The 26,160-nt window shown below is 37.7% G+C and overlaps 1 protein-coding gene across 5 annotated transcripts in view; it reads left to right on the forward strand.

Moving 5' to 3' along the window:
- Positions 1-26,142, forward strand: part of LOC127617108 (bromodomain-containing protein 8-like) — a 39,960-nt gene extending 13,818 nt beyond the window's left edge. The window contains exons 5-20 of one of the 5 annotated variants that reach the window (XM_052088997.1): positions 1,331-1,453; positions 1,543-1,623; positions 4,167-4,231; positions 5,187-5,329; positions 5,811-6,002; positions 6,763-6,865; positions 7,181-7,306; positions 11,015-11,193; positions 11,494-11,979; positions 12,116-12,318; positions 12,847-12,939; positions 13,051-13,119; positions 15,656-15,938; positions 19,820-19,912; positions 22,427-22,471; positions 25,267-26,142. In XM_052088997.1, coding sequence (XP_051944957.1) covers positions 1,331-1,453; positions 1,543-1,623; positions 4,167-4,231; positions 5,187-5,329; positions 5,811-6,002; positions 6,763-6,865; positions 7,181-7,306; positions 11,015-11,193; positions 11,494-11,979; positions 12,116-12,318; positions 12,847-12,939; positions 13,051-13,119; positions 15,656-15,938; positions 19,820-19,912; positions 22,427-22,471; positions 25,267-25,326 — 2,344 coding nt within the window. In that variant the 3' untranslated portion in view covers positions 25,327-26,142. The remainder of the gene's footprint in view (positions 1-1,330; positions 1,454-1,542; positions 1,624-4,166; positions 4,232-5,186; positions 5,330-5,810; positions 6,003-6,762; positions 6,866-7,180; positions 7,307-11,014; positions 11,194-11,493; positions 11,980-12,115; positions 12,319-12,846; positions 12,940-13,050; positions 13,120-15,655; positions 15,939-19,819; positions 19,913-22,426; positions 22,472-25,266) is intronic. The other 4 variants (XM_052088998.1, XM_052088999.1, XM_052089000.1 and 1 more) reach the window with 4 other exon arrangements.
- Positions 26,143-26,160: the final 18 nt, after the last annotated feature.

A 26,160-nucleotide genomic window follows, 5' to 3' on the forward strand; every position in this document is an offset into this window, starting at 1 on the left:
AGACAGGATTGTGTTGAGGCACAGATCTGGGGAATGTTATAAAAATGTTTGGCTGCATTGAAGGTTAACAAGAACCCAGTGGCCTCCATAATTCTTAAATGGAAGAAGTTTGGAACAACCAGGACTCTTCCTAGAGCTGACCGCCTGGCCAAACTGAGCAATGGGGTGAGAAATCCTTGGTAAGAGAGGTGACCAAGAACCTGACGGTCACTCTGGTTGAGCTCCAGAGATCATGTGTGGAGATGGGAGAAACTTTCAGAAGGACAACCTTCACTGCAGCACTCCACCGATCTGGGCTTTATGGCAGAGTGGCCAGATGGAAGCCTCTCCTCAGTTCAAGCCCACATGAAATTAGCGAAAAAGCACCTAAAGGAATCTCAGACTGTGAGAAACAAGAATCTCTGGTCTGATGAAACAAAGATTGAACTGTTTGTCCTCAATTCCAAGCATCATGTCATGTTTCAGGCACCACTCATCACCTGCGCAATACCATCCCAATGGTGAAGCATCATGCTGTAGGAGTATTTTTCAGCGGCAGGGACTGGGGGAATGGTCAGGGTTGACGGAAAGCAGAATGCAGCAAAATATAGAGATATCCTTTCTGAAAACCTGGTCCAGAGTGCTCAGGACCTCAGATTGGGCTGAAGGTTCACCTTCCAACAGGACAGTGTCCCTAAGCATACAGCCAAGACAATGCAAGAGTGGCTTAGGGACAATTCTGTGAATGTCCTTGAGTGGCCCAACCAGAGCCCGGACTTGAACCCAATCAAACATCTCTGGAGAGACCTGAAAATGGCTTTCCACCAATGGAAATTCAACCTGACAGAGCTTGAGAGGATCTGCAGAGAAGAATGGCTGAAAATACGCAAATCCAGGTGTGCAAAGCTTGTTGCATCATACCCGAAAAGACTTGAGGCTGCCAAAGGTGCTTCAACTAGTTAAGGGTCTGAATACATATTTCAGTGTGATATTTCAGTTTTATTTTTTAATAAATTTGCAAAGTTATCAAAAATCTGTTTGTTTGCTTTGTCATTATTGGATATGGAGTGTAGATTGATGTGAAATGTTTTTTTTTAAGCATTTTATTATAAGGCATAACAAAATGTGAAAAAAATTAAGGGGTCTGAACACCTCCCGAATGCACTGTATATACATATACTATATATTTGATTGTATCCTGAGATGGTCTGTTTGGTGGGTGGTGGGTTCTAATTTCATACCCTGTTTCTGTGCACAGCATGTTGTTTGTGTGAAATTAGACCTCTGGGTAACATTTTAGTCAGTTAGCTCGTTGTTTTATCCTCATAATCAATACCTTTGCTCCCTGCAGGCGTAAACGGGGTGAAAAAGGGGAGGTGGTTGAGACTATTGAGGATGTGATCGTCCGTAGACTGACAGCAGAGAGAATTGAGGAACTCAAGAGACTCATCAAAGACACGCAGGAGAAATACAGGTACCTGTGCATCTCTCTCACATTGTTTACAAGTTATGCTACAATCTTGATGGTGATTAAAAGGTACTATATGCATTTTGTCTCATCAGGAAAATGAAGAAAGAAGTGGATTTGATCCAGGCGGGTCACGTGGATTCTAAACTGGAGGAGTTGTGGGCAGAGATCGAGCTGTGAGTTATTTTTTTTACTAAAAACACTTCATTATGATCATCACGCTTGCTGTGCGTGTGTGTGTGTGTGTGTGTGTGTGTGTGTGTGGTAGATGATATAGAGCAGAGCACTTTAAAGCATGCACCACATACAGACTATGCATGTAATTGATTACATTTCAACTTTTTAGGGTTTAACAATCACACTGGGTCATGTAGCTAACTGCTTATCTGGAGGTGAGAAACTACCATCAAAAACACAGACAAAAATAAAAGCTTGATTTTAAAGGACGTGTTAAATATGGGGGGGACGACAACTATATATTATATACTGTATAGTAATGTAATGTTTACTGCAATTAAATAATAATAATAACCAGGGTTTGAAATTAACTTTTTGGCTCACCGGCCACTGTGGCTAGTAGTTTTCAAGGTCACTAGCCACTCGGCATTTTCACTAGCCAAAATCCGCCACCTCACAAAAAGTGATAAATATAACTGAACACTGAAACTGCATGCATTTGTTTAGACATTTTATTTAAACAATAATGATCAAGTAACCTATAAAATATCCAAAGGCAAATGCCAGTTAGATTAGATCAGTAGATTAGAACGAGAGGAAAATTTGTCAATACTTTTTCCATAGTTTCCATAATCATACCTCAAATTGTAAATGCCTATGAAAGTTTACCATTGTTCTGCCCTTGTTTATCAGTGACATTTATAATGACAAGGCCATTAGGAAAGACCATGTGTGGCTTCTCATTACTGTGGTTATTTTAATGTTGATAGTCCTTTCTAAAAAATAAATCTGTAGTGTTGTGAAAAAGCTAATAGCATAAACAAATTTAGAAACCTTTAACAACTTTCACAGTTGAAGTTGAAGTCTAATAGATTTAATATGAATCTATATTACCAGTTAATGTTACTGCAGTAAAAAATATATTTAAGGAAGATGATGAATATTTTAAAAACTTATGATGTATTTATCTCCTTACCTCATCAGTGCTGTTTATAATGGATGTCTAGCAATTTTGTTTGACTTCCTCTATATAGCAATTTACACTAGAATGTTCTCTTATGGGTCACATAAGTTTTGTGTTTTCCACTGGCTATCGAGTGCAGCTTGATTGAATTACGCAAGTTCCGCTCTGCGATGTTCCAGATATTATCTCTGGAGGGCGCTGATGTGCGCTGCGCCGTTTTAGACAAAGCATGCTTAATTTGCATCGCACAGATTAGCCTATGTTATGAGAGGCATAAATACCATATAACCGACATAACAGCCTGATCTCACAGTGAAATCAGAAAGAGAATATTGACATTTCTGTCATCAAAATCGGTATACGTTGACCGAAATTCCGAAACACTGCCCCCAGTGGCCAAAGCGGTAAGTGTTGTAGGGCATACGGGCACGTGTGAGCTCCATTTATGTCCAGGAGAGGTCGGCAAAAGCTAGTAGTGAAGCAAGTTTTTTTTCAGCTTTACAGGACGTTATGCAATGAAAAGAAAAGCATATATTTATAGATTATATCCCCCAATCCAAACCTTACCATAACCATTAGTGGAGTAAAAAAAGTATTGTTAGAGGAAAAAGTGAAACCTCTGCTAGTCATTGATTATTTAAACGTGGGTACTGCTTGGCTTTGAACCCTAGTCTCCCACACAGCTGATGCAACACCCTGCCAATCGTGCCAGTTGGAAAGGCAAACGCATTGAAACGACTGCAAACATGTCTGATAAGTCGCCAATCCTAGGGTACCAAAACTATCGGAAACATCATGCCGACTTCATGTGTGATCATGTTGGACTTACACAGAATTTTCATTGCAGGAAAATCCCTGAAAAACATCACCCGCCAAAGCGGCTAGCAAGAGTGATAGAGTTACCCACCACGGCCGATTTTTACCTGCATTTGGAGGGTTGTCGGTATTAATTTAAAACCCTGATAATAATGTATTAAAGCAATTTTTTAATTTGTGATGTTCTGTTGTGCATGTTCGGTTGTGCATAGGGGCGGCTGTGGCTCATGTGGTAGAGCGGGTCGGCTGACAATCGCAGGGTTGGCGGTTCGATTCCCAGCCCACACGACTCCACATGCCGAAGTGTCCTTGGGCAAGGCACTGAACCCCAAGTTGCTCCCAATGGCAGGCTAGTGCTTTGCATGGCAGCTCTGCCGTCATTGTTTTAGAACAATTGGGATACAGTGTAAAGCGCTTTGGTAACCTCTAATGTTAAAAAAAGTGCTATATAAGTGCAGACCATTTACCATTTTTTTTGTCATTTACCGGATATTGCTTTGAGGATTTTGTATAAAACCACTTAATTTAAAAAACAAAAACGTAATGCTATGTTTAAAAATTGTATTAATTAAAATAATTATATTTTCACTTGATCAAAGTTTTAATTCATGAATTTGTTTAGTTTTTGCTTAAATATCACACCTGTGGGGAACATAAAATATCCTGGAAAATTGTGTCTTGAAAAGAGTGGGAACCCTGATTGTGCGGTAAATCTGCCATTTGTGTGTGTCATTATGTGATTTTGTGTTCTTACGCTGACAGAAAGAGGAAGCAGGAAGAGGATGAGGCAGAGCAGAAGAAGAGGGCGACTGAGGCAGCCTATCAGGGTGAGAGATTTATAATCTTTCAGCATTTTTAAAATGTACTAGTTCCACAAAAGAAATTATCTTTTGCAATTTATGTTAGAAGACACAGTGCAACATTTTGCTACTATACTAAAGTTTGTTTAACACTAAAATTATTACCCAGAGGACAAAAATGTCTGCGTCATAAAACTGCAATAAAAATATTATATATTAATATTATTTTCCACTTTCAGTGACTTTATCCAACATCAGTCCTGATCATAACTATAAAATATTCATTCATTTTCAGGATTTTAATGCTTTAAATGCCAGATTGTTTACATAATGCCACTGTTGTTTATTACACACACACACACACACACACATGCACACACATTTATCAATGCACACATACGAAACACACTCTGACTTCCATACCAGCACACCCATACAATTTTAGCTGCATCGTATATTCAACTGGCCTGCAGTGCTCTATAATACGGAAACTTGGAAAAAAGCATGTATTTGCTCCATAGGCTAAACATGAGAAAAATGGTGCCATCTGGTGGAAAATATTAATAATATCATAGAATTCATGAGTTTATGCTTTAATGACACTGTTAGCATATATTGCAGTTTTAATGGGTTTCAGTGGGGACATTTGTGTCTTGAGTGTAACTATTTTGTACACAGTGAATTATAGATGTATTATAGGAACTGAGGTTGAAATATCATATATCCCCCAAAAAGACACATCTTTAGCAAAATGTATGCCGTTGGCTTTAACACAGCTAAAATGATCGGGAAAAAAAACAAAATTAAAAAGACTAAAATGTCCCGAAGGTCGCACAAGGGTTAATACAAAAGTGCAAGTTATTGCTGATATATTATATACTTAATTGTAGACAACATACGTTTTTATTATTTTGGGTTATTGCTGGCAGTGAAATTTAGCTTTTATTTGATATAATTCGTATTATTATTTTTTTTTTCCCAGTTCGGCAGGCAGCTAAAAACACACCAAAGAGAGTTCCCAATGTAACAGTACGTTCTCCACCCGGCTCCAGCTCTCCTGGCGTGGATGCCCCACAGCCCGACACATCACAGCCAATGACAGATGAAACCTGTGCTAGTCCCTTGGTGAGAGAGTCAACATGAAATCAAAATTGACCTTACTGACTTTATAATAATTTCTAATACTCTAATGCAAGTTTATGGTGTTATTGTAAAGAAAAAAAGTTTATAATCTTGTATCTGAATATAAATTTTTCTTCCACCTCGGAAATTACTTGGCTGCACGCATAGATATGGGCCCTGTTGGCTATTGGTTAAAGTGATAGTTCACCACATGTTCTAAACCCATATGGCCTTCTTTATTTTTCAGTACAAAAAGGAAGGCATTTGGGTAAATGTCCTGCTTATTGTTCACTACACAATGGCAGTGAATAGTGGTCATCTCTTATAGCTTCAAAAGGACACAAAAGTATCATTTAAAAGTCTAATAATGTATTCATTGTGACTTATGCCTTGTTCTGATGGCATCTGATAAGCTTTGGTGAGAAACTAACCGAAATCTAATGAATTATTTAGTGCAGATCTTGACCTCAACTATTGTGTCCAGGCTCAAGGAGTGACCGTCTTCATGCCTGTGTCAGAGGTCACAGGCCCTGGTCCTAAAGAGTCAGGGCTGGGTAGTCTGGTAGACGACTCCCCGCAGAAGAAGCATCATGCCCCGAAAGCCACACCACCCCCCTCCCCGCTGCTGTCTGAACTGCTGAAAAAGGGCAGCCTCATAGCAGCCAGTTCTAGACTGGTAAGCAGATCCAGTAAAGCACACAACTGGATAAGCACAACGTGTTATGCGTCAATGTATGGTTTTGGTGAAGGGTTTGGATTAATGGGGCAAGATCATGGAAAACTGGTTTGACATGCAGCCATGTTTACATATCAATAGCTATTTGGTATTAAACAACATGTAAAGGTGGTTTTAGTCATGTTCAATGCGAAAAGTTTCGCTAAGATATTTACATATAGAAGTCTTCAAAATACAACAGTATAAAGGTAATAGAAAACTAAATTGCTTGTGCTTTTGGTGTAAGAATATGGTGCAGAATATGGTCATGTTATTCTTGCACTCTGATCTGAAAAATATTGCCTGTGCAATAAAATATTATATTTATAATTATAAAAAACTGCTTGTATTGAAAATAATTGCTTTATTTGCATTTATTTATTTGCCATTTTGGTTATAATTTATATTATTCTATTCTATTATTTCTTATTCTATTTTAATGTAATATTATTTATTATATTTTTATTAAATTATATTTGATTAATTTCCATTATTATTTTCAAATTATATTTCTTATAATGATTACAATTGTTTAACAGTTATGTAGTTCAGAGTGCATTTCAATATGAATAAATTGATCTGGATGAATAAATGTAATTAATTTCACTTGTCAAGAGGTTAACCAGTCATAACCATGGAAATGTACATAGAAAAGTCTTGATTTAATTCTAAGGTCTTGTTAAACTAAATTGTGTTCTGTGTTGTGGGTCTGTCTGAGCAGGTGGTTGAAGGAGAAGTGGTCACAGGTTTGAGTAATGGATCTCACGGCGTTGAGCTTCATACTGCTGCAGTTGCTCCACCTGTCAACCAAGATATTGCTGCTGGTAAATACACACACACATTTTTCTGTTTGTTTTAAATGTGCTTTGCAGATGTCTCTCTTCAACCTGAAACATTTTGTATCAGTGGACAAACTGAATTTTGAGTTGCATGTTTATTGTTTTTTTAGTTATTTTTTTGTGGTTTTGATTTCCTTGAGCTCACTTTTTTTGCATTATTACCATGCTTCCTGCATGCACTGCTTAGATTTCATGCTTGCTGTATTAAGTTATTACTGTAGTTTGAGTAATGTGTAAGTAGCTTTGTGCTTTAGTGTGTGTGTGTTTTTGTAGCGCTATATGTGTGTGTCTCTGTGTCAGATGCACCTACGTTATCTCGTCTGTTGGAGAGCTCCGCTCCAGCGCAGCAGCCTGTCAGTGCTGATCCCCCTAAGCCACCCACAGTGGCCCCCCCAGCTCCGGACCATCACTTTGTACCCAACAAAGGTGTCTGATCTCTCTGATTTCCTCCCTTTAACATCCTCACTCTGTAGGACAGCTAGTCTGTTGTTGCTCAGGTAGCCTGTTTCTTGTTTGTGTCGTGTGATGTAGCTCATGCTCTTGACCCTCCAATCACAAAGCTCTCTTTCTGCACTCACAGTGGATCTGCTGAAATATTTTAAATCTGGGTGTATTCTAAAACAGCAAAATTTATCTATAACCACTTGTGTATTCTAGAACTGCAAATGCCTTCTAGAACTTTAGATCTGGACATTTATTCTGAAACTGCAGTTGTATTCTAGATCTGGAGGTTTACTCTATGAATACAAGTGCAACTGCAGATACTGTATATTCTAGACCTGAATATTTATGCTAGGACTACAGATTGATTCTAGAACTGCAGGTTTATTCTATATCTGAAGGTTTATTGTAGACCTGCAGGTGTATGCTTGATTTGGAGATTTACACTTGAACTGCAGTTGAATTGTAGATATGGAGATTTACTCTAGAAATGCAGAGGTTTACTCTAGAAATATAGATTAATTTTAGAATTACAGGTGTATTCTAAATCTGGAGATTTAATGTAGAACTGAATATGTATTCTAGATCTGAAGATTATCCTGGGAACTACAGTTTATTCTAGAACTGCAGGTGTATTCTACATTTGGGAATTTATTCTAGAACTGCAGGTGTATTCTAGATCTGGATGTTTATTCTAGAGCTGCAGATGTATTCTAGAGCTGCAGATGTATTCTAGATCTGGAGATTTACACAAGAATTGCAAGTACATTTTGTAACTGCAGAAAAATTCTAGACCTAGAGATTTAATTTAGAAATACATATTTATTCTAGAACTGCAGGTGTGTTCAAGATGCATTCTGGAACTGCATACATACTCTAGAGAAGTATTCTATATTTGGATATTTATGCTATTGTTGAAGTTAATTCTAGAACTGCAGATGTATTCTAGATCAGAATTTATTCTAGAATAGCAGAATTAATCTAAATCATTGTATGTACTATACTGCCCTGCAAAAGCAAAATACCTTAACTCACTAGAGTGTGAAACTGAGAAAAATGACTTTAAAGTTTCTGTTTTGTCCAGACAAAAGTATTATAGGTAGGACTCCCAAAATTTCACAACTAGTTGCTATACTGAAGAAATGTTTGTATGCAAAAAATCTTGAGCTCAAAATTGACCTTTGACCCTTGTTTGGCAGTTACTGTACTCTGCCTTTGTATCATGTGCCAAAAATCAGGAGTCATGCAAAGGCAAAAGGTCAGTAACTGACATATAATCAATATTTACTTGCTGTTTACCATACTTACATCCATTATAAGAACACCTAACCAAGATCTAGTCATCATGGTATTTGTTTTAAATTATATAGAAGACCTTTGGTTGTTCCTATTTAGTGCTATAATGATCAGGATAGTGCGGCAACACTAACACAGTTAAACAGTATAACAGACAAGTTACTTTGCAGTACAGTATGTACAGTATGAATAAATACAATAAATATTTTCACAATAAAGATAATTTAATTATAATTGAATACAAAGGTATATGTATTTAAATGGAAAATATAGAGTAATAATTAATTAAACATTGGACCAATACATTAGAGATTAGAGACTGCTCATTCCAAGTTTTTTACTAGCTCAAATAAAATCTTACTGAAAGCTCATTTTTGAGATATCAACCTAAAATTTGGAACACAACTTGTCCATAGGTATATATGACAAAGCATTCTTGAAATACAACCATTTAAGTTTGGATAGTGATTTTCATGTCTATGCTGAAAAAAGGGGAGGGGTGACAGTTAAAGGGTTAAGGGTTAAGGGCCACCAAACTGCTCAAGATGCTCAGTCAACGAACTCGACTTGGATTACTACTTTTTAATTCTGAGATAATATAGACAGAGTATACCGAAAAAAAGTTGGAATTACTTTTACTATTTAGGTTAGCCTACTTTGTACGGACGTTAGCGATAACCAGCTGTAAAATCTGACGTGAACACCTGCAAGAAGGAAATATGGCTCAAACATTGGATTGTTGTGGATACAGCAGATGACATGCATTGCTATGGATTATATCTTCTATGGATTATATCGGATTGCATGGAAAGGTAGGATGCCTCTGTATTTAATATTTGGTTTTCAGCATCTGATGTGAGGCGAGTGTCAGCGTCGACGTTAGCGCTAATTTACGTGACACAGATTAAATTTAGCAAGCTCCGGGCTGTCACTGACATTGACAGATCTGAACCATCGCCCTATCACATCGCTATCACAGAGTAATAATACAAACAAGCAGTCGGCAGTCTACACTTTATTTCAAAGATGTGTCGTGTGTATGTTACGCGGTTTGGTGACAATAAAAGAGCGGTAATCTTTGACAGTATGACAAAGCCAGAGTACAGTAACATCACTGCGGCACCGTAACATCTCTCTTGATGCCAGGGGAAACAAAGTCAGAACACCTTAACTTAACTTCAGCGTGCCGGAACAAAGGCTACGAGCCGTAACAACTGTTATGGCGTTCTGCTGTGGTTTCTCGTATGGTTTTGGATGTTACGGTTGTCATAGCCCTTTAATTTCTCGTTAAAACAATCAAATTGACTCACAATATTTATTCACATGATAAAGTAGGTCTTGAATACCCCAAAAATTACATTAACTCATTTTTGACCAAACATGATGTTACGGCGTTTTGCCTTTGTAGGGCAGTATAGACTGGAGATGTACTGTAGAATTACAAGTGCATTTTAGAATTGCAGACTTTTCTAGATCTGGTGATTTACTTAAGCATTACAAGTGCGTTCTGGACCTGCAGATTAATTCTAGAACTGCAGGTGTATAGACCTCTTTCTCATGCCATGTTTTGGAAATGATTGCATGGTAAACTTTGACAGCTGTGAATGGGAGACCACAGCAAATATTATTTTCTCTTAACCATTTGCTCCAAGAGCAAAAGAAAAAAAATATTACATTTGAATGACTTTCCAGAAGAATGTTTTTAAATAGAGAGTGGTGGATTAATAGTCAGATGGGAGAAGATGACAAATTTACTGTCACTGTCTCAGCAGCTGTAATAGAAACCCCATTGTAGCTGTGGCAAGTCATTTTTTTAAACTAATTCCAGGATAATGTAACACAAAGCATAATGTTATAAACTTACACTAAATATAAAACAAATTATGATCATATAAAAAGTTTGCTAGTTTTACGCTGCTAAATAAGGCGGAAACACTTCATCACAATATGTGAAAAAGTTCTGTTGTAGATCTGGAGATTACCTCAATAATTACATGTGCATTATGGAACTGCAGATATACTCTAGACCTAGAGATTTATTTTAGAAATACAGATTTATTCTAGATCTGGAGATTTACTGTAGAACTTTTATATCAAAAATATTTCTAATCAGGAGATTTATTCTAGAACAACAGAAGTGTTCTATATTTGGATATTCATTCTTTTAACATTATTTTCTGGATTTGTAGGTGCGTTTTAGATCTTGACATTTATTCAAGAACAGCCAGTACATTCTAGATCTGGATAGTTTTTCTAGAATGTCTTATTCCTAGAGGGAATTAAAGCCATGCCTACTTAAGCCTTTTAAGAAAAAAGGTAATAAGAGCATTGTGGGGTGTGTGTGTGTGTGTGTGTGTGTGTGTGTGTGTGTGTGTGTGTGTGTGTGTGTGTGTGTAGGAGCTGCAGCCGTTGCTGAAGGTTCTGGAGCGGAGGCGGTGATGGCAGGCTCGTCCATGCCGGGGGAGAGTAAAGAGGCGGAGCTAGTGGAGGAGGATGCAGTAGTGTCAGTGTCATACATGTCTCATGAACTGGACCTGGAGACAGTGGGAGACATCATCGCTATCATAGAGGAGAAGGTACACCCACACATACACACTTGTCCACTGCTGTGATGATGTGATGGGCTGCTTTACGCTTGTGCTTTTACTTCTATCTTGACTTAATGACAGTGCTCCCAAATGTATAAAAAATTTTAAGAATGTCATTGTATGCTAGAACAAATCATCAATCCATGTGGCATTTATTTAAAAGAAAGATAGCGCAAACACACTTTTCAAGCAAGATCTGTAACAAAAATAACTTTGTTAGGTATAAAATGATAATTAAACCAAAGTATTTGGAAATGTTCTGGGTTGATGCCACTTGGTCCGTCTCAGGTGGATGACCCCGTTGAGGCTCTGGATGCAGCAGCAGTGGAGGCTGCTCTCTCCCTCTGTGAGGATCCAGCTGTTGGGGGACACCCCCTCTCCAGCCCTTGGGAGTCCCAGACCTTTAAGGCTGCCGAGCCAGTTGTCCAGCAGAACGGGGCCCCTGTGGCCACACAGAGTGACCCAGATCCTGTGGGTGAGCAGGGAGAAATGGAGGTTCTGGTAGAGGAGGCTGGAGGAACAGAGGCAGTCAACGGGGTGATAGGGGACTCTGTAGTGACCCCCGCCCCTGATGGAAAGTGGAGCCAGGGCACTGAGGTCAAGATGGAGGGTGAGAGGGAAGAAGAGGGGGAGGTAGGAATTGAGGAGGTACAGGAGGAGAACAGAACCTCAAGTCCAGACGTGAAGTGTGAGCAGGAGGACTGGGTGCAGCCGGAAACTGTGATGCCCTGTCTGGACTCAGAGGACAGCTCAGCCTCAACCAAAGACACAAAGGTTCATTACCCACTCAAAGGAATAGTGCCATTCATAATGTCATTCCATACCTGTCTGTCTTTCTGAATTACATTGTGCAACTGAATTATCTGTTTTAGCTATTATGATTGATTCCTCTCTCTTTCACATGCTGTAGGAGGTGAAGGAAGAGGATGGAGGCAGTGAGGTGGATGTGGATGAAGGGATGGAGATGAAAGAGTGTGGAGACGGGGATGGAGAGGGGCCATATCTCTCAGAGGTGGATCCTCCTGCCAGTGAGAGTGAGGATGGATATGGCAGTCACTCTCAGCGGTACACTACAGCAGACTCCATAGCCAGCAGCCCGGCCTCATCACAGTTGTGAGTATGTGTGTGTTTGTGTGTGTGTTTGTGCAGTAATATGCGTCTCAAATGCACCTCCATTGATCGCATGTGATCAGATTCTGTCGAGGAAAGTGTTTTTTATTTTATGACTACGGCACATGCATCACTTACTCCATCAGTGTTGTTATCAAGCATGTTGTTATCAGATACACTGAAAATGTTCTCAATTGTCTGGTTGTTTTCTTTTTAGACATAAATAGCGAACACATTTTAAAATCCTTGTTTTGGCACAAAGATTCCAGGCTGGTATCGATACAGATTTCCCAATTTTATTAGATTCTGATTAATTTAGGTGTATTTTAGTCAAAATGTCAATTTTACTTACATATAAAATAATTGATTTTATACTACAAATGTGGCCATTTTAGGCTGAGACCACTTTCGAAAGTGGTTTGAGTGATCGTATCACAATGCAATTCGAAATTGCATTGGACTCCATCTGGTCTTTAACCATTCTCTCTCTATCCCTCTCTCTCTCTGTGTCTCTCTCTCTCTCTCTCTCAGCTCCATGTGTAGTGAGGATCAAGAGGCCCTTCAGGCTCAGAAGATCTGGAAGAAAGCTATCATGCTGGTTTGGCGGGCAGCAGCCAATCACAGGTGAGCTGATAATTCACACCATTATTTACTTCCCTCAGCTTTTACGATGAGCTCTGACCCACAGGCAGAAATGTTTAAATGTGTGTGTAATTTGATCGTTGTGTGTTGCAGGTATGCAAGTGTATTTCTTCAGCCAGTGTCCGATGACATCGCTCCTGGTTATCACAGCATCGTACATAGGTACACTTCTTTTTTCCTTCTGAACACTTTTGAGCCTTTGAATAGATTGCTGCTCTTTCCAGGGCTCGTACGGTCATGGAAATCCTGGAAAAGTCATGGAATTTAGAAATCGTGTTTTCCAGGCCTGGAAATGTCATGGAAAAACAAGTTAACACTGAATGTTTTGGAAAAGTCATGGAATTTTCTAACAAATATTTTCAGCAATGCATGTATGCTAATAGTTCTTCAAGTTTGGCTTGATCGCAGAGCAACGTGAATGAGCACTACTAATAGACCGCGTTGAGCAGCAGTATGCAAAATGCATTGCTGCATAAAATTAATAGTTTGTGAATAGGTGTAGAGCCATGCAGTGTCGCTTTTGGCACCTCATTAACGCTAGAAAAGTTTGCTCACGATTGCTCAAGTTCATATGGATAGTATACAAGGAATTAGTACATTTCATATTTACATTATTGTTTGAATATATTAAGGATTGTAATAACTTGCCATGTTAATTAAGCAAAAGCAGGGGGCTTTCACGCTGGCAGTTTAGTCCGAAACAGAGCATGGTTCGACAGTTTTGCAGACCACAGGCAGTACAGATCATGAGACTACCTGTAGGAGGTACAGTAGTCTTGAGTTCAGTTGCACTGGAACTGTGGCACGGTTCACATGAGTGAGAAAGCAAACTACTCGGGTCCGCACTTGTTCAGGAAGTAAAATTACTTGCGCATAAATTTTTGCAGTTTTAAGCATGATGACATAATCAGTTGCACAAAAACAAACACACGTGTGCATCATGAGTGGCAGGGAAATCAGAAAAGGTATGGGATGAAATTAGACTCAAAATGATTAACAAATGGGCACCTACTTATCCATCAATTTGATAAATGTTGCAAATGTATCTTACAATCCACAGACAAATGCCTTTCAACTTGTGTCTGTGAAATTCAAAATGAAATGAATGTGCTGGGATTTGTACAAATAGAGACATATAGAGACATATTTGTGAACACAGATGTTCCCTTTTGTATAAATGTATTAAAATTTTTGTTTGCAACATCAAACACAAAATGGTCTTGTGAAGTATTGAATGTGCATTTGTGGATCAAGTAACTCATTCACTGATGTCTATTTGTGTTGATTCTGTTTGATTCGTTTGAATTTTGAGACTTTTGTTTAGCTGTTTTTACCATGGCCGACTCAACACAAACAACTACCAATGGATAAGTCCTAAATGTATTCATAAATGTGTGCATATCTACCCATTAATTTGAAAAATGTAACACATGTGTATTCCAACCTGCAAAATTTATTTAAACTTGCATCTGTGAAATGTATCATTAAATAAATGTTTTGGAATTTGTACAAATAGAGACACATTTGTTAATATAAGTGTTCCTTTTTGTACAGATACATCACAATATTTGTGTGCAACCAAAGGGAAATCTTCCAAATGAAACACACATTGTTCTTGTGAAGTATTAAATGTGCATTTGTGGAACAAGAGATACACACACATTCATTGACATCTATTTGTGTCGATTTCCTTTTATTCATTTAAATTTTGAGACTTCCTTTCTGCTGGTTTTGCCTTACATGATCCATACGTAACTTTATTTTAGCAAAGTAGCTACCACTAGATGGTGATCTCATTTGACAGAAATACCATCAGGCGGGGTGTGGTTTATTCACAAGGTCAATGAGCAAGTGCTCCACACTTCAAGATAACAGAGGCTGACATTAGCAGAAAGGATCAAATGTTTGTCTCAATTTCTCTCATATATAGCCAAGGAGAATGTCATATTTTAAGTGAAAATCCCATTTTAGAGTGCAAGTTCTGGTGACAATGCCTTTGTGTTACATGTCAGTAGCTTATGGTTTATAGGATTCCAACACCTGACTGACTGTGCCTTTGTTTCTGGCACCAGTCAGTGTTAAAGTCTGCTGTTTTATTCATAACAAAATGTATAGACCAGACCTGGGCAACTTGCGGACCGGATCCGGCCCTCCACATGATTTAATGTGGCCCGCGCCTCATTTATCCTAAAAGTGTTTTTTTTTCATTGGTTATCTTGCATCTTGCATTGGGACCTAATGATAAGATTGGGACCTAATGCGCCTCCACGGCATTAGAGTCTGCTCTTTTAATCTTAATTAAGTTAATGTCAGTGTTACTGGACACTTTTATTTCCTTTTTCTTTTCTTTTTTTTCAAACATTCTTGTCCCTCTTGAGTCATTTGTTTATGAAGGCTACACAATGGAGTTCTCAGGGTTTGACACATTATATTATTTAACAGTCATACTGGTGTCAGTGAGCATTATTTAAATAAATGTTTATTTTGTAGTAAACCACATTGCTTATGTGGAGATATGCTGTGGTAAATTTTGACATGGATTTTTCTTATTTGACATGTGTACATGGACGTTTTAGGAAATGTATGGTCATGAAAATTCGCCTCAAAAGTCATGGAAAATGATTGGTTAAAATGTGTATGAACCCTGTCTGTTGGTTCATAATGTTTCTGTCTTTCCCAAAAATCTTTGCCCCATCAGACCGATGGACTTATCGGCGATCAAGAAGAACATCGAGTCAGGGCAGATTCGTACGACTGCTGAGTTCCAGCGTGACATCATGTTGATGTTCCAGAATGCAGTGATGTATAACAGCTCGGATCATGACGTGTATCACATGGCCCTGGAGATGCAGAGAGATGTTCTGGAGCAGATCCAGCAGTTCTTGGCCACACAGCTGATCATGCAGACATCAGAGTCGGGCATCAGCACCAAGAGTCTGCGCGGGAGAGAAGCCAATCGGAAACAGGACCCCAATGAGAAGGTTAGAGATACACATGTATAATCACACACACACACACACATCCAGCACTATTGAGTGAACTAAACAAGAGGCTGGTCAGAAGGTTGGAGGTACATGACTTTCAACACTCATTTACATATACACTAATCAAGCTAAATACAAGGCACACCCCTATGAGAACACACACACACACACACACACACACACACACACACATATATATATATATATATAATCAAACACAATCACAGTGGTAGCTCTGAAGTTATTTGGCCATTGACATTGATATTTTTTATTTTCTTTGTAACACCACCAATAGAAAATTAAAGTTCAGTTCATAAGTTTCTTGTTTCTCATATTTGCTAAAATGTTCCATATGACCTAAAAACTCATTGGCGATGGCACCAAACCTGCCAAATGGCCTAAATTCAGTACAACTCCATTCAAATGAAGAGATTAGAATGAAACTAGGCTCAAGAAGAAAATGGCCTGGGATAGCATCAGCCGGAATTTTAACTTGATTCTCATAATGTCTTTTGGCTGACCTTAATGGCACTCAATATATACTTTGTGGATTTTCCACCAAGTATTGCAAATTACTTTGTCATAATACACAAAGTTTATACATTTATTTCTGCTTTTAAGGACGGCACTCAAATTGTCAGCACTTAAGGCCCGGAGCTATGTTTTGTTTACAAAATGCAGGAGAAAGTGTCACTGGTCAAACACTTTGGCATGTCCTGTATAAACCCCAAATGCAATATCAATCCCAAATGCAATCCCAACTGGTTTCTACTGCAAAAATACAGCAAACGTGTCCAGAGCATATTTCTCCCCAAATTCCATAGACAGAAAATAGAAATTACATTTTGCTTTAAGAAAATAAAGCATATTTTAATGACCAAAAAGATTTTTGGCACTGTGAAATTATTTTCATAACAATTAAGCACTTTTTCCCACTGATTCTCATAAACATAATCTAATTTTCATTTCTTTAATACAATAATCAAATTTTAATTACCGAAATACAATGCAAATCGAATTCTCTTTACCGTAATGTAATAATAATCTCTTTCTTATTACTGTAATGGAATAAAAATCTAATCTTCATAACCATAATGCAATAATAATATAATTCTCATTACCGTAATACAATAAAAATCTGATCTTCATTACCATAATGCAATAATAATAATATCATTCTCATTACCATTATACAAAAAAAAAAATTCTCATTACTGTAATACAATAAAAATCGAATCTTCATTACCATAATGCAATAATAATATAATTCTCATTACCATAATACAATAAAAATCTAATCATCATTACCATATTGCAATAATAATATCATTCTCATTACCATTATACAAAAGAAATCTAATTCTCTTTACTGTAATGCAATAAAAATAAAATCTTCATTAACGTAATGCAATAATAATTTAATTCTCATTACTGTATTGCAATAATTAATTTCCATAATAATACAACAATAATATAATCCTCATTACTGTAATCCAATAAAACATTTTTATTTTGATTATTGTATTACAAAATAATCAAATTTTCATCAAAGTCAAAGTTATAGAAGAGGTTTTGCTTTCGCAGTGAAGAAAACAGCATCTTCTCAACATGGCGACAACACTAATTCATCCTGCCCTCGGCTATAACTAGCTTTGATTGAGGGCGGTTCAAAGTAGCCCTTAGGCGGGCATTATGCAAATGTGTTACATAGTGATGTAGATACTTTACTGAAGAAAAGGCTGGACTGCAATCCAGCCGTTTCTTGTAGTTCTTGAGCAGTGTTGTCTGTGGGAGAGAATAACTCCCTTTTGCATGAACTTTGTGCTTAGTAACTTTGCAGACCTTTTACATGCACAAAGATCTGTGTTACACTAAAGAAAAGGTAAATCCCAAAAAGCATAATAGGGCCTCTTTAATACAGTAATATCATACTCATTACCGTTATGCGAAAAAATAGATAATTCTCATTATTGGAGGGCAATACAAATCTTTTTTTTATTACTGTAATGCAACAATCAAAATTTCATTTTAGTAATCCAATGCTAATCTAATTCTCAATACTGTAATGACATACAATCTATTTCTCATTACAGTAATGCAACAATCTCATTCTTATTTCAGTAATACAAAAATAATCTCATTCTCATTAGAGTAATGAAAATCATCCTGTCCTGTTTTTTTATAAGTAAAATTGCCATGAATTGAAGGCAATACAACCAGTGCTACAAAGATGTACAGTTTAAATACTTTATCATTTCAATATTGTACATTTTGAATTGTATAATTTTTTTATAAGCATTGCAGTAATGAGATTTTTTTTCTTCGCTTCACAGTTCTGAGATATTTTGGGATAAGTGTGCTTTACTGTCATAAAAATAATTTCACAGTGTAAAAAAATGGACTTCACATGCATAACATAATTTCATTATTTATTCATTTATTGGGGTATTATATATAATTCTGATATTTTCATGACAGGTTTTGTGAGATTTACCCAAATACCATCCCCAATTACAAACACACCTACACTGGTGGCCAAAAGTTTGGAAAAAATGTAAAGATTCTGCTGTTTCAGAAGGAAATCGGTATTTTAATTCACCAAAGTGGCATTCAACTGATCACAAAGTAGAGTCAGGACATTACTGATGTAAAAAACAGCACAATCACTACTTGAAAGTCATTTTTAATCAAATCTAGACAGCATTTCCAGCAGTCATCACTCCAACACCTTATCTTTGAGTAATCATGCTAAATTGATCATTTGGTACTAGAAAATCACTTGCCATCATATCAAACACAACTGAAAGTTATTTGATTTGTTAAATGAAGCTTAACATTGTCTTTGTGTTTGTATTTGAGTTGCCACAGTATGTAATAGACTGGCATGTTTTAAGGTCAATATTAGGTCAAAAGTGGCAAAAAACTAAAACCTTTCTCTAGAAACTCGGCAGTCAATCATTGTTTTGAGGAATGAAGGCTATACAATGCTTGAAATGTCCAAAAAACTGAAGATTTCATATAAAGGTGTACACTACAGTCTTCAAAGACAAAGCACAACTGACTCTAACAAGAACAGAAAGAGATGTGGAAGATCAGATGTACAACTAAACAAGAGGATAAGTTCATCAGAGTCTCTAGTTTGAGAAATAGACGCCTCACATGTCCTCAGCTGACAGCTTCATTGAATTCTACCCGCTCAACACCAGTTTCATGTACAACAGTAAAGAGAAGACTCAAGTGTTCAGGCCTTATGGGAAGAATTGCAAAGAAAAAGCCACTTTTGAAACAGAAAAACTAAAAGTAAAGGTTAGAGTGGACAAAGAAACAGATATTGGACAACAGATAATTGGAAAAGAGTGTTATGGATCTTAACCCCATTGAGCTTTTGTGGGATCAGCTAGACTGTACAGTGCGTGAAAAGTGCCCGACAGGACAGTCACATTTATGTCAAGTGCTACAGGAAGCATGGGGTGAATCCAGTGTATCTGGATAAACTGACGGCTAGAATACCAATGATCTGCAAAGCTGTCATTGCTGCACATGGAGGAAAAACATGTTTTTTTCTGAATTTGTTTTCAAATTGTAATAGAATTTTTCACGTTATTATTGCTCTCACTATACATTGTGATCAGTTTAATGCCACTTTGGTGAATAAAAGTTCCAATATCTTTCCATAAGAGCAAAATCTGTACATTATTCCAAACCTTTGGCCACCAGTATAGCTGTATAGGCTACAACGGGGGCTAAATACTTGCTGTTAAGACCCCAACATCAGATTCTTGTCACTCACTTGCACAAACACACATTCAAAGCGAACTGCTAAAGTCCCTGTCAGAAAGGTTAGCGGAACATGCACTAACACACAGTCTCGTATATAGACCCTGAGTCCTGCACATAAAGACCCTCATTTAGAGCCAGAACCACCAGCCAGAAGGAAAAGGAACAACTCCAAACAAGACACTAATGAGAAGGTCAGTGACGTGTACACACAAACACACACTCACAGGTGTTGCTGGTGAGAGGACTACGCTTCTAACGCACAAAAACAGTGATTCAATGAAACTATTGTTCTTTTCGAGTTTTGCACACATTAATCTTTTATGTCTCCAGTTTTTCTGTAAACGAGTGTGTCATGATTTGTGTACTTGCATGCACAGGATATTCAGACACTTCTTGGAATGTAGTAGAATTCCCAGTACGACATGCCCCACATGTTAACAAATATGATTTTGATGAAGACCTCAATCAAATCATTGCATATTTTAAAGAACGTAAGAACTTCGTACCATATTGGGACTGGGAGTTTTATCTTGGACCAGCAAGCTCCCAGATCACCCTAGCATCATAACAGCCACTTTTGCATGGGGAAGCACCACTCACAAATTCTTCAGAAAATGTAAAAATTTGTAAATATAGTACTTGTAAAAGCATTTAGGTGAGAGTAAAAAAAGGAAGTTACACCTGATTAAAGTTTATCTCTCTGTTTAATTTAGGGTGTGTTCACACTTGTATTTCGGTTCTCTTGGTCCAGACCAAAAAAGAAAATGATACATTTAGTCCTGGTTCGTTTAGCGTTCACACTGGCATCAAGCAAAAGTCACAACCTGATTGGACAGCTTTTATGACACTTGTTTTTTGATGGAACTTGCCGAACATCCAAAACAATGCTGGCGAAATGCTCTCATTATATATGTGTGTGTGTGTGTGTGTGTGTGTGTGTGTGTGTGTGTGTGTGTGTGTGTGTGTGTGTGTGTGTGTGTGTGTGTGTGTGTGTGTGTGTGTGTGTGTGTGTGTGTGTGTGTGTGTATATGGTGGTATTTTTACCAGCTGAGAACAAACGTAGAGTTAATAAAATGTGTAAAGGAGTCAAAACAGCGGCAGGAATTCCTCCATTGCACACACAAACGAAGATATGCTGCAAGGACAGCTGACGGCGGTTCCGACGCCAGTACCGAACTGTAATGGGCAACAGCTCATATGATGAGAAGAACCAGATATGCTTGAGGTCAGTATTAGGCAAATTACTTCCTGTTTTTGGTCTGTTTGGACGTCTTTGGTCCATGTTGCGTTCCTATAACAATCGAACCGCACCAAGATTTAGTTTGGAAGCAGACCAAGGCCCACTATTCAGGCGGTCTCGGCCGGCTTGTTTGGTGCGCACCAAGGATGGCAGTGTTCACACTTCTTCAAATGAACCACACTAACAGAGCAATCACACCAGAGTTCCTTTTAATCGAACCAAACCTGCAAAGTGTAACACACCCTAAGTGAATCATCAGGATTGCCATTAATACTCGCATAAAAAAGTGCAATATCATTTATTTTTCATTAAAATTGCCAATCATCTGTAGTATAGTAACATTCTGGTCCATGCAATATCCATCACCAAACCTTGAATTGCAGTAGTTGGTCTGATTGTGAGAGCCAGATTACAAGTTTTCTATTTGTTACAAAAAGTAAAATTATCAATTATTGGCATCTGAAGCGATGAATAATTGCTTTTTTGCCATCAACCCAAAAAATTCCAGATCTCTAGGGACTTTCCTTTACTTTAAAAGTGATGTGATCTAATTAAGAAATGGGAAGAAAGTGTTATTCTGTGCATGTAATTCCACATGTGTGTGTGTGTGTTCAGGTATGTATGGATTACAAGGACCATTCTCTAGCACTATTCTAGATTATAAACATGCAATTATGCTATTAATGTTGTTTATGAGGACGTCTCAAAGCTCCAAAAACATACTATACAATACGTTTTTTGTTTAGGGTTTTCAGTGAGGGTTAGGTTTAGGGGATAGAATATATATTTTTGTACAATATAACATACAATATGGCTATGGAGAGTCCTTGTAAACGTGTGTAGTGGTGTGTTGTGTGTAAAGTTTGGGTTATACAGCATCTTGGTGTCTCCTGTTCTTGTTTGCCATCTGGAGTGATTTTTCAAAAGATTCTTATTTTAACACACACCAGACCAAAGTTCAAAGAATTTTGATGCATGGTTTTGTTCATTGGTGCTGAAAATGTGTGATTGAGACACATTCAAATGACTGGACTACATATTCATCACCATCTATTTGACTTTTCTTGCCTGCTGCAATCGCCATGGGAACGGTTAAAACGCAAACAAACATGATCACTTTCCTCATTTCTTCATCCGGCTAACACATACATGCACATGTTACTCATCCACCCTACATCTCTGTCCCTCCTTTTCCCTTCACTCCTTTTCTATCTCATCTATGTGTTTCTGTCTGTCTAGGGTGACCCCTGTTCTTTCATTCTATAACTATGTTCACATCTCTGTTGTGTTCCGTCTCATGACCAGAGAAGGTTTAAATTAGAATGCTCCCACAAGTTCTGCTTTGCTGTAGTTCTTGTGCTTTGCTTTACATGTTTGTCTTTCAGTCTGTTTTTAGCATAGGTTATAAATAGGGAACTTGTGTGTAGAACTCTCTTTTCTCACTGTGCTGTTTGTCCTTCTACAGGACAGCCTTTCCATGGCCTCTCCTGCTTTCCTTCTCTCTCTTTTTGTAAGTATCCTGGATGAAGATCACAAGATATTCCCTGTCCTCTGTTACCAAACACACACACACACACACACATAATTCTACTTGCAGTTCTCTCTTTGGGCAGAGCTGGTTGCTCCAAGATGGTTGGCCATGCTTGCTTCGATCCAACATCTTTAAGTGATGCCAAGGCTGAACGTGTGAGACATTGAGAAATGAAGCATTATGGGGCTGTTTTTTATATTCAATATTAAATATATTGCACATTAATCATAAAGGCTGTTGATTTAACACATTATTCAGTGCGTTTAATTATATTTAAATACACAATTAATCGTGTCCCTGGACCGTAATTAGGAATTTTACTACCATCGGCGCAATTCAAGCTTGAACCATCTTCATCTCATTCAGCAGGGGTCAGTAAGCGCAACTCCAGATGTACAAAAAAAATATGCTGGTGATTTTGGTTCATTTCAGCCATTTGATTCTTTTGAAGATTTGAAGATTCAATTCTACAGCGAGACTTAAAGTGTTGAGTGTTTAAGCATCATAAGTGTTTCCCCACAAATGACAACAAAGCATATCTATCATACTTGGAACTGATAAGCACAAAAAAACTATTCTAGCCCAAAACATAATTATGAGTTTCAATAATGTCCATATGTCATTTTGATGTGTGGTCATCACTCACTTTTATTCATAATTAGTCCAGCCCCTTTTCTTTTTGAACAAGATTGCTCTCCTCTTGTTCAGCTGGTCAGCAGATCAGTCATGAACAAGATGACTGATTAATTTTATTAGTTCCTGAACGAATTTATCAGTGCATTCAGTTCTTTCATTAACGATGTCTTATCTCATCCAGACTCAAATACTAGTTCAGTGATGGGGCTTACTCAGCCTGCACTCAAATGCAATTGGCTCATACTATAGTCAGTCTTTACAGACATGAAAAGCCATCAAAGCAGCCTCGTGCTTCAAAAGTGAGCTCAATGGCTTCAAAAGGGAAAGGCATCAGTGAACAAGAAGTATGAGTCAGTGTATGGAGGTGAACAAGAACGATTCGTTCAATCATTCATGAATCATTCACGAATAAAAACATCACTGCAACAAACCAAACTGACAGCCGATAACACAGGGACGCGTTCTTGCATTCAAACTGCTGTACGGAGCACAATTCCGAATGCAGGGGTCTTGGGACATGTTTTTCCAAGTTTCGAACTACATTCAACATAAGTCAACATCCTAAAAATGCAATCTTTATGACACAATGCAACCAAAGTGAGATGCTCCAAAAGTGTCAATATGAAGCAGGTGTACATTGACGCGTCTTTAGAAAAGCCCTTCGAATAAATCTATCTTGGACAGATTTACACATTTAAATGCAAAATGGATCGCTGTGGACTATAGGTCAATAATAGGCTTATGTTCAATGATATGGAAATAATGTATCTTTTTTTAGATGGTCTAGTAGTCAATGTTTTACTTGTCTGCCACAATCATGTTGTGTTTTAATTATCTGAAATATATATATATATATATAACTCAGCAGAAAAGAAACGTCCTCTCAATTTCAACTGCTTTTATTTTCAGCAATGTGTTATGTGTAAATATGTGTATGAACATAAAAAGATTCAACAACTAAGACATAAACTGAACAAGTTTCACAGACATGTGACTAACAGAAATGAAATAATGTGTCCTTAAAGAAAGGGGGGTCAAAATGAAAGGTAACAGTCAGTATCTGGTGTGGCCACCAGCTGCATTAAGTACTGCAGTGCATCTCCTCCTCATGGACTGCACCAGATTTGACAGTTCTTGCTGTGAAGTGTTACCCCACTCTTCCACCAAAGCACTTGCAAGTTCCAGGACATTTCTGGGGGGAATGGCCCTAGCCCTCACCCTCCGATCCAACAGGTCCCAGATGTGCTCAATGGGATTGAGATCCGGACTCTTTGCTGGCCATGGCAGAACACTGACATTCCTGTCTTGCAGGAAATCATGCACAGAAAGAGCAGTATGACTGGTGGCATTGTCATGCTGAACTTAAATGATTTAGTGTACATTCTTGCTTTATCTTGTGATGGGGTTTCTTATACAGCTGCTGCAGGAATGTGACAGTAAATGTGTCATATCTCTTCTGACTGGTGTAATCCATCACTGTCTTGAATTCCTTATGTGAAAATATATGTAAATGTAGTAGTGCTTTTTTTATTTATTTATTTATTTGCTGTTGAAGCATATGGGAAGCAAAAATAATAGTTGCTGTGGTCTCTCATTCACCGCTATAGAAGGTTACTGCAATAGTTTAGTTCCACATTCCAAAACACAGAAATGTGAAAAAGGTCTATATGTGAGCATATAGTAAGTAGATGCTTGATAGTTTGGTTCACTTATAATATGCATTGAGAATGGCATCGGAGGAGCAAAATTATCTTTAAAGTACAGTGTCCTGAAAAAGGACACTGTACTTTTTTGCTGAGTTTATATATATTGTTTCAATATAAATATTTGTATTTGTTTAATCCTTAAATATAGATTTTTATTTGGGGGCCTTTTTCTGAAAATATTTATACATGCGATTAATTGGATTAATCTGCATATGATGTAATTAACAGCCTTTTTAATCAAATATTTTAAAGGGGAAATATTTATTTAATTGGCTATTGTTATTAATATCATAATGGGCATGATAGCGGACAACTGTGTCTCTTCTTTATATCCAATCCGACCCTGGCACTGATGGTCTGGTGTGTTAGGGCACTGGGTGATGGACTGTGTTTTGATTGGATCACATCTTCCCTGCTTTTCTATTTTTACAGGATGGGGGCACCAGAGGGCGCCGCAGTGCAATAGAGGCCGATATGAAGATGAAAAAGTGAACCAAGACATTTCACTGCTGCTGACGTGGAAGTTAAAATAGACTATATTTATGTTTCTTAAAGAAGTTCTGGTTAAGTTTAGTTTGACTCAGCAGTTCTTTATGGTGCAGTGTCATTACGACTGGATTTCTCAGCACATGGGCAAAAGGACACTGGACACAAACAGATGTTTTAAGGCCTTGAGCCTTTTATGTGGAGAACATCTTTCCAGAACTCTCTAGTCCATTGATAGAACTGAAAAACTGGTCTAGTGTCCTCAGACTCACAGGACAGGTCAAACTGACCAACACTTGTTCATTTGACATAAGAGTAGGTTAAAAGTCAAAAACGATCATATGGGTTTTTACAACTGGCCTTTTAAATTTCATGTGGAATGTACCACCATCATGACCACAGGATGGTTAGAAATCAGAATGTCACTCTCTTAAAACAGGAACGAAAAATGACTAGCCATTTAAGACGAAGATTATGATCTCCTTATTTCAACACTCTGTCATGTGTTGGTGGTAGCTAGGGAATAGTTCCATTTAAAAAAATAAAAAAGGCTTTTTTCCTTCTATAGAGTTGAAGCCCTCAGTTTCTTGAACCTTGATTTTGCATAGGCAGGATAGACACTGAACTTTGGAGTGCAGTTTAAAGGCCCACTGTACTATATACATTTTGTTGGGCTTTGTGTTTCAGTCTTCTTAAAGTGAACTTAATTTGACATCTGTGCATTTAGAAATAACATATAGTTTTGTACAGGGTCTTCTGTTTACAGTGTTTTTGTATCATGTGTTGTGAATGTTTTAATAAAACAGTCTGCTGATATACTGTGTTTTGGGTCAAACAATA

This window comes from Xyrauchen texanus, chromosome 23, assembly GCF_025860055.1.
Source record: "Xyrauchen texanus isolate HMW12.3.18 chromosome 23, RBS_HiC_50CHRs, whole genome shotgun sequence".
NCBI lineage: Eukaryota > Metazoa > Chordata > Actinopteri > Cypriniformes > Catostomidae > Xyrauchen > Xyrauchen texanus.